Source organism: Ailuropoda melanoleuca, chromosome 2, assembly GCF_002007445.2.
Source record: "Ailuropoda melanoleuca isolate Jingjing chromosome 2, ASM200744v2, whole genome shotgun sequence".
In the NCBI taxonomy this organism is placed as follows: domain Eukaryota; kingdom Metazoa; phylum Chordata; class Mammalia; order Carnivora; family Ursidae; genus Ailuropoda; species Ailuropoda melanoleuca.
Genome location: NC_048219.1, coordinates 3803493 through 3812782, shown reverse-complemented (window position 1 = coordinate 3812782; position 9290 = coordinate 3803493). Strand labels below are relative to the sequence as shown.

Sequence of the window (9290 nt, the reverse complement as noted above, 5' to 3'; positions counted from 1 at the left end):
AGCGGGCGGGGAGGGTTGGGGTGGGGGCCACCGGGGGCGGGCAGGGAGGGCCCGGAGGGTCAGGCAGGGCCGAGGTGGGGCGCCCTGGCGCAGGCGAGGAGGGCCAAGGTCGGACAGGGCCAGAATGGGGGCAGCCGGGGCGCGGGGTGAAGGCGGAGGGGGTCACAGTGAGTGAGGGAGTGGAGGAAAAGGCCACCCGGGCGTGCAAGCTCATTGTCCTCTTGGCCCTGTTTGCACCTGGCCCGAAGATTGGGGGAGACGGACACGTACTGAAGAGGGCACGGCACGTTAGGGAGAAGGCTGCACAGCAGAGAAGCTCCTATTCCGGGAAGGGAGCCACGAACACCCGGGGAGACACACCTTGCATGGAAACAGGCTGCAGCACCGGACAGACACCCAAACTCTCACCAGGGGCACAGACAGGCAATCCTCAAGGAGGGTCCCAAAACCCAGAGAAGGGTGGAGGACACACAGGGAGGAACCCACACACAGAGAGAAGAACCCACTTACTCATAGACATACACACATACACTGCCTGACACCCTGAGGGTCTGTTGAGCAAAATGGATTTCAAATGCGAATTTCTTTCTCCTTCCATCCTCAATTCCTCCTTAAGACTGTCCCCCCATTCTCCAGCATTTGCTTCCTGCCACCCTGCAGTTGGTAGCCCCGCTCACTGCACGAGCTTTGGACTACGGGCAGCCCCGCTCTGCCTCCCAACAGCTGTGTGACCTTGGGCAAGTCACCTGACCCCTCTGAGCTTCAATTGATACGAGGATTGAGAGAGAGAAAATACATGTAAGATGCCTAGCTCATTCTTGGCACTCAGCAAAGGTTGTCCTTTATAAGCCTGCTGCTGCTTGGGCCGCCACCATAGTGATTACACTCAGGAGCAGCTTTAGTGGGCAGGAGACTGTCTCCCAGCTGTAGGCTGCAGCCCCTGTGCTTTCACACACCCCTGCATTTTCAGCTCACTGCAGAACTCTGGCCTGGCTGGGGGTAGAGGAGCCCTTTCCTCTCTGGCAGGGACACCTGTCTCCCAGGTCAGGCCCCAACCCTTGACCTCAGTACCTAACCTCGAAGCCTTTGAACTGCAGCTGGGACCTAGACCAACACAAGACAATATCTGGGAAGGGTGAACATTGCTTTTCAAAGCCTTGGTGGGGGGCACCTTTTTTCTTTCTTTGGACTACATCTTTCTAAAGCCTTTTCTGACCCCCTTTAGTGGGAGCCCAGATCCAGGCGTCTGCAGCAAAGACACTATGCCTGAGTGTCACAGAATCAGAGTCATTCAGTGTAACTTGCATTTGAGTTTTAAATCCCTCCACCCCCAAGGGGTCTCCTAAAGGTGATGACTGAGGTGGAACTTAATTCAGTACGTCTTTACTAATGCCCACGCTGTGCCAGGCACTGGGAGGTATACTGAAACCAGAGAGATAAAGACCGCCTGGCCACAAGGCAGGTGAGCTCTATGGCCCATGTGGCGGTTGGGAGTGTTCAATGAAATCCTGAATGAAAGTGCTTTGGAAATAATAAAACCTCTGCAATATATTCATTTCTTTTGTGGTTTTTAATTTTTAATTTTTTTTTTTTTTTAAAGATTTTATTTATTTATGTGACAGAGAGACAGCCAGCGAGAGAGGGAACACAGCAGGGGAGAGGGAGAGGAAGAAGCAGGCTCCCAACCAAGGAGCCCGATGTGGGACTCGATCCTGGAACGCCAGGATCACGCCCTGAGCTGAAGGCAGTCGCTTTAACCACTGCGCTACCCAGGCGCCCCTAATTTTTAATTTTTAAAAGATTTTATTTATTTATTTGCACAGAGAAAGAGCACAAGCAGGGGGAGTGGCAGGCAGAGGGAGAAGGAGAAACAGGTTCTCTGCTGAGCAGGGAGCCCAACGTGGGGCTCGATCCCAAGGACCTCAGGATCATGACCTGGGCCAAGGGCAGACGCTTAACCGACTGAGCCACCCAGGTGCCCCCTTTTGTTGTTTTTTTTACGTCACAGTTAAACTCCCATATAACCCACGGATGGTCTCCAAATTCTGGAAGTTCCAAACTGTCCGTGCTTGACAGGTTGTGTTGCTGGCCATACTCACTAGCCTAGAAACGCTAGGGTGAGAGAACCAGTCCTTTGTGTCTGCACACTGTGTGCAGTCTGAATGTGTGTCTCCATCCTCGTGTGTATCAGGGTTTGAGCCACAGACCTGGATTCGAATCTTGATTGGTGGAGTTTTATTTCCAACCAGCTATGTGACAAATCTCTTTGAACTTCAGGATCTTTGTCACAATGATACCTACCCCAAAGCCTCTAGCGAGGATGATGGAAGATAGAGGTTATAAAGCACCCGACAAAGGATAGGTTCTCAGAAAATAAACTTCCTACCTGCTTCCATGTGGGTATCCACCCCTCCACCCCGGATGCCAAGCCAGCTCCTGGACATCCCAGGGTCACTGCCCACCTATTGAACCAAGGGGTTAGCTAACTTCAGGGTGGTATGACTGGACCAAACTAGGTTGGATTTGGGTTGAAAGAAGGAGAGAGGGAGGAAACTCAATTTCAAACTTACTCTTAAAAACAGGAGTAGTCATTCCGCACTTTGAGAATAAAGTTCCCTTAAAACATGGACAGGAAAGGGCTTTTGGGGGAATTCAAAAAGCTTCAGATTTCCAATGCTCTCTGAGTCTCTCTGCTTAGAAAACAAAGGTTTCCCTTAATGTCCCCAATACCTTAGTGTCTGTCTTCCTATCAAATGCACCCCCCCTTGCTTTTCTCTATCCAGTAGAATAAAATGTTCTCAGGTCTAAGCTGCCTTCTCAAGAGGTCCCTTGAAGGGACAGAAGGAAAAGCATAGGCACAGAAGGACATAAGCTTTGAGACAGTCAGACATAGGCGCAAATCTTGGATCTGTCACGTACTGGCTGTGTGACCTTGGGCAAGCATATTAACCCCCTGAGACTCAGTTTCCTTGTCCATAAAATGCATTAATGAGATAATATATGAGAAGGTGAACAGTTAAGATTCAATGAAGGATGATGAAGCTAGCACCAAGTACTTCATAACTCTAGTATAGCCTATCTTGGAGGCCTCTGAAACGCCCACTCCTGTAAGGACTCAAGCCTTAGATCCCCATGCTTCCTACAGCCCCTTCTTGGTATTACCCACATTCCTGAGAACAGTCTCAGCAGGAACCATTAAACTCACCTGGCACCACCAACCCCCTCACCAGGGGTACATCACATTATAGCACAGAAAAATAACTAATTGGTTCCCACAACGCTTTCCATCCCTCCTCCCCTTTGCTCCTCCCAGCTGTGAGGTAAGTGGGTATTATTTTCCTCCCCATTCTACAGAGGAGACAACTGAGGCAGAGTGAGGGGAAGTAGTCCATACAGGAATTTGAGGCTGACCTTGATTCTGAATTCCCTGTGCTTTCCTTGCATCACGTGAGTCTCAAGGAGCACTTTGAGATCCAGCCTGGATGAGGGGAGAATGTTCTATGTATCTGGCTGGAAAATCCTCAGCACACAGTTACAGGCACTTTGGAAGCAAACAGGTACCTATTAGGAAATGCAGCATCTGGGGATGTTCTGAGACCACAGCAGGCCACCCTAATGCTAATGAGAGTTAGGCGACAGACTGGACAGGGAGCCAGTTGAGGGGGAGATCACAGTCCTGGCCCGAGGTCTGCAGCTGACCATCCCAAATAACCTTGGGCAAGTTTTTGAGGTTCCCTTGATTCCAACTTTACAACATAACCGGGGAAAAATAGATAGGTAGACAGATAGAAACTCAGTTTAGGCAAAAAGACATCTGCAGTTCTCATCATCATTACTTTGGCTTTGAAAGCGACAGCTCAGGGACCCCCCACCACTTTTTAAAATTTTAAAGACAAAACAGTATAACTTAATAGTTCTGCCAACTCTTCAAAAAATCAGAGAACACAACACTGAATTTTTTTTCCCTTTCTTCTTCTTCTTCTTTTTTTTCTCTCAATTTTGGCAAAGGAAGATTCAGTTCCTGGAAATGCTTACAAAATGATTCCTGACACTGGGAGGAGATAGTTTTAAAAGGAAGAAGGAGATGACAAAGAAAAAACTATATACATATATAGATCAGGGAAGAAGGTGGAAAGAAAGAATAAACAAAAGGAAGAAAAGAAAGAACTAAAAGACGGAGGGAAAAAAGACTTTAAAGGGCCCCAATTCAAGGAACGTTATCAAGTTCCCAGCATCTGCAATTCACCAGCCGCTCGCCGGTCGGGCAGGCGCAGACCCCGCCCCTTTCTCGGGTGTCGGGCGCTCATTGGTGCGGGCGGCAGTCGCCGACCGGTGACTGCCCGAGGAAAGGTTGCCTGGGACACGCATCCCTGTGTGAACGCATGACGTCCCACCCTGGCGCCAGGCTGTCTGGGGCTGAGTCTTAGATCAACACAGCTGTGGGACCGGGACCCACAGCTGGGCAAAGGAGCGGATTCCTCAACAAAAAATAGGATTGTGAGAAAAGTTCTGAAACAAAAACAGCGCAGACAAAAGCCTTAATGACATCCTTTCATAAAAATAAAAAATGCAAGAGGGGGGAAAAAGCTGGTAAAAGGCGCAGAACTGGGAACAGAAAGTTCAGAGGCATTTGGAATAAGAGGCTGAGGCCCCGCCACCACTAAACTCGTTGCAGAAGGTTCTGAGCTAGCCCTCCAGTCCGCTGTTGGAAAAAGAAGTCTCTCGGGTTCAAACTTTATTCAGTGTTCCCAACCGGACCCTCTTCTTTCAGAATTAGAATCTTAGATTGGAGAAGACCCCTAGAGGTCCTTTGCTACCCCCCCTCCCCGCCCCCCATTTTGCAGAAAATTCAGCCCAGGAAGGAAGAAAACGTGTCCAAGGCCACATTGCAAGTTCCTGGCGTGGCCAAGAGAGAATTCAGCTTGCTAATCCCACTGCATCTCTCTACTGCCTTGTGTCACACAGCCCATGGGCATTTCAGCCCGAAAGCATCTTCGGAAATAATAAATGTGAAGGTGCTTTGCAAACAGGTACACAAGCCTAAGGCATCAGTGGTAGTAGAGGAGGAGGGGAAAGGAGAGAAGAGAACCTGTATGGACCTGTGGACCCAGCACCTACCACACACCTGGCCATTCTGTGTCCCCAGGCACCTAGGAGACTAACAGATCTGGTGGAGAGAGCATGTCAAGTGCCTTACAGAGCAGAGGCGTGTGATAATTATTTGTTGAATAAATGAAGTAGGTCTAATTAGTTTCATTTTATAAACTGGGGAATTGAGGCACGGAGAGTTGATTTAGTTCAACATCATTAGTAAAAGAGAAGAACAGGAATTTGAACATAAATCTGCCTAGCCCCGAAGGCCATGATTTTTCAGAGCCCCCCACCCCACCCCCCGCACTGCCCCAGCTTGACCATTTTGCACAAACCACGGAAGTCTGTGTGATAGAAAAGGAAAGGGTTTTCTGTTTGGTCACTCAGGAGTCTGGTAGAGGCACCATTTTCCCTTCCCATGACCAAATAGCTGGCATTCTCTTCTTTTGACGTCTGTGGCATTTATAGACTGACTTGTGCACTTACAGGTCATTTTCTTCCTCCTTCTTACGCTAAAGAGTATAAGAAACTTGAAAACATTAACACTTTAGGGAGAAATCTTTAGAAGACCCCTTTCTTGCGATACAGAGCCCTGTGGTTTGATGGCAAACAACGGGACCTCAGGGTTGGCTCTGCCATTAGCTGTGGCATGACATTGGACATGTTTTATAGCCCCTCTCTGGGCCCTTTACCATACCACACCTGCCTGTCCAAATTTCATAAAGACTTAGATTTCCAGTATTGGAAAGGATTTAAAATAATCACTTAGCACCATCTCACCATGTTATTCACAAGGCAACCAAGGCAAGCATACCTGGGCTTATTCAAGATCCTGTGGCTGGGATGTTGATTCCCAGTCCAGTGTCTTTTCTACCATGACAATTTTGAGATTCTCCTAGCTCTGAGCTCCCATTGTCCTGTTAATCAGTGCCACATACTATAGAACTCTTAATTGTTTCCTGTGTTAATTTTGTCTCCCCAAATTGTGAGATTCTTGAGAGCACGAGCCACTGTTTTATGTCAGGTGACTCCGTAAGTATTTATCAACTGATTGACTTAGGAAGCAACCCTTGGAGGAATCCCACCTGGGATTCCAAGATGAAAACCAGGATTTTGAGGCTACAAATTCCCGAAAGTTCTGGGAAGTGACAAGAAGACAAGCAAAGAATACTGAATGCAATGTCCTGTTGCAATACAGGGCTTAGCTTCCCTGTCCTCTGATCCCTTTCCTGGGCTCTCAGAGCTGGAGCTATTTCAGCAAAGGCTAAGAATAATCAAGTCCAGGTGGCCTACCCTTCCAGAGCAGAAAGGGACAGACAATAGAGTGATGAAATTACCAAACTATTGTTTTCTGCGCAGAGGTGTGTGCAAAGTGGGGGAAGGGAGGGAAGGAGAGCAAAGCAAGAATTAAGAGATTGGCTACCCAATGGGGGGACCCTTAAAAATTTCTATAGGAATCATCCTGTGTGTCGCTCCATATTTAAAACTCGGTCCAAAATTCTAATCAAACTCACTTTCAAAACACAATTGGCATATCTTTGGCTCCTTACGGAGTGCTTGGGGCCAGAGGATGGGGGCTCCTTTCTTTCCCCATGCAAAAATCACGGATTCAGTCTGCTTTCTTTTTTTTTTTTCTCTTCTTTTCCCCTGTTGCTCAAATAAATAGTGTTCTTTGCTCAAACCCCCATCCCCTCCTCCTTCTGCAATCTCAGCCCTAGCCCAAATCTGTTTTCTTCATTGTAACCTCAGCTTCACCGCAATTAATTTTTTTCCCCTCTGGTCACAAGATAATTCCTGACGCCAGTGAGTCTGGAGGTCAGACGAACAGCAAATTGGGGAACAAGGCGGCACTAATTCCTTACAAGTTTCCCTTGAAAAATCCTTTGCTTAAAAAAAAAAAAAAAAAAAAAAAGCTTCTTTGCTGTTCAGGGATTTATGACCTCAGAGGAGCTGTGGGTTCGAGCTAGTGTTGGGCTGTGGGTGGACTGGCAGGGGGCAGGGGAGCTCAGAGATCTGGGGCGCTGCCAGGAAAAGGCAAATTCTTAAAGTTAATGGTTTTAAGTGATTTTTAAAATCCTTGCTGGCAAAGAGGCCTGCCTCTCCCCGGTATCAGCGCTTCCTCATTCTTTGAATCCGCGGCTCCGCGGTATTCGGCGTCAGACCAGCCGGAGGAAGCCTGTTTGCAATTTAACCGGGTTGTGAACGCCCAGGGTTAGCGGAGGCGGGGCCGAGGCGCACGTTTTGCATAAAGGGGCGTGCCTTCGAGGAGGGCTCTATAAGTGGGGCCGCTGCTAGCGTGCGCGCGTTGCTAGCTGCTGTTGGGGTTCTTTGACTCTCTTCGTCCTTTCGGCACCTCCAGTCTCATTCTTCAATATGAAGGCGCTAAGCCCGGTGCGCGGGTGCTACGAGGCGGTGTGCTGCCTGTCGGAACGCAGCTTGGCCATCGCGCGCGGTCGCGGCAAGGGTCCAGCAGCCGAGGAGCCGCTGAGCCTGTTAGACGACATGAACCACTGCTACTCGCGCTTGCGGGAACTGGTCCCCGGAGTCCCGCGAGGCACTCAGCTTAGCCAGGTGGAAATCCTGCAGCGCGTCATCGACTATATCCTCGACCTGCAGGTGGTTCTGGCCGAGCCCGCCCCTGGACCCCCAGACGGCCCGCATCTTCCCATCCAGGTGTGTGGGGGCGTGCGCGGGAGCTGGGGCGGGGCTGAGCTCCAGAGCCGGGAAGCTGCCTGGACCCCTAAAACTCCCAAAGGCCGTGCATAACTTTTCCCTCTTTCCCTTCTCTCAGACAGCCGAGCTCGCTCCCGAACTCGTGATTTCCAACGACAAGAGAAGCTTCTGCCACTGACCTGGCAGTCCTGGCGCCTCCAGGTGAGTATCCCCACTTTCGCCCAGGGGGTGGAGGTGGGGCGGTGCTTAAACGACAAATCTTGGAACTGGTTGGCCTTTTAAGGGATTACTGCCTCCTCAGTTTGGGGCGAGGCGAGAGAGGGGCAAGTGACTTACCCGTGGTTACATTAAATGAATGACAGAACCAATTCCCATCCAACGTGCGTTTCAACCCTCAAAGCATTTTGCCCCTGCCCTTCCCCCGGTGGCCAAAGACACGAGAAAAAGTAGGCGCAGGTAAATAAAACAGCCGTTCTGTTTGTAGTTTGGAGTCGTAAAGGAAGCTGTGTCTTCCTCAGCCCTCTCCCAACTGGTGTCAATTCCAAGAGGGCGGGTGGTTGCAAGCTCCGCCCGTGGTCCTTTGGCGCCAACTGGGTGGGGGCAGCTTGGGGCTGGGAGTTATCAGCTGGAGGTAGAGACCAAGTTTCCTCCCTGGCGCCGGGCAGTCTGCGGACGGCCCCCGCCTCGGCGCGCTCGGCGGAAACTGATGGCTCCCTGGTCTTCTTTCCTCCCCCGCCCAGAACGCAGGTGCTGGCGCCCGTTCCGCCTAGGACCCCGGGACCCTCTACGGCCGGAAGCCCGAGGGCATGGATGGGCCCCAACCTCGCCCTGCCCACTTGACTTCCCCAAACCCCTGCCTCGAGGCTGGACCTGGCGCCCGGGAGCGAAGGACTGTGAACTTGGGTGGCCTAAAGAGCCAGAGCTAGCTCTGGGCACCAGCTGGGCAACGTCTCCCAGCCCCCACCCCACCCCCAAGTTTTAAAGACTGTCTTTCACAGTGTGGAGGTTGGGGGGGAGTGGCTGCTCTCCAAAGTCTGCCAAGGCAGCAGTAGAGCTGGTCTTCTGGTCTCCTTGGAGAAAGGCTCTGTTGCCCTGATTATGAACTCTATAATAGAGTATATAGCTTTTGTACCTTTTTTGCAGGAAGGTGACTTTCTGTAACCATGCAATGTATATTAAACTTTTTATAAAAGTTAACATTTTGCATAATAAACGGTTTTTAAACACTTGAGTATGTAATTTGTTTCCTTAAGTGCTAACACTCTCATAAGACTGAATTTAGGGGAAATAAATGTCCTTCTTGGACCTTGGGAAAAAGCAAGCTTGCTTATTTAAGGGAGATGGGGAAATGCCAGCTAAGACTGGAGGGGGGGCAGTGGAAAGGGCTCATGATGGGAGCCCCATATGCATTAACGGCTGGGTGCAGAGAAGATTCTGGCCCTGTCCCCTCATTTTACAGATGAGGGAAGCTGGGAGGGGAGCTCACTGAGCAAGTTGGGAGCTTAAGATAGAATTTAGGTCTCCTG

At 50.1% G+C, this 9290-nt stretch overlaps 1 protein-coding gene across 1 annotated transcript; it reads left to right on the top strand.

Moving 5' to 3' along the window:
- The first annotated feature begins 7384 nt into the window (after positions 1-7384).
- Positions 7385-8995, top strand: ID3 (inhibitor of DNA binding 3, HLH protein). The gene is made up of 3 exons (XM_002913270.4): positions 7385-7764; positions 7883-7965; positions 8505-8995. The coding sequence occupies exons 1-2, from the start codon at positions 7465-7467 to the stop codon at positions 7940-7942; spliced, it is 360 nt and encodes a 119-aa protein (XP_002913316.2). The 5' UTR covers positions 7385-7464; the 3' UTR covers positions 7943-7965; positions 8505-8995.
- Positions 8996-9290: the final 295 nt, after the last annotated feature.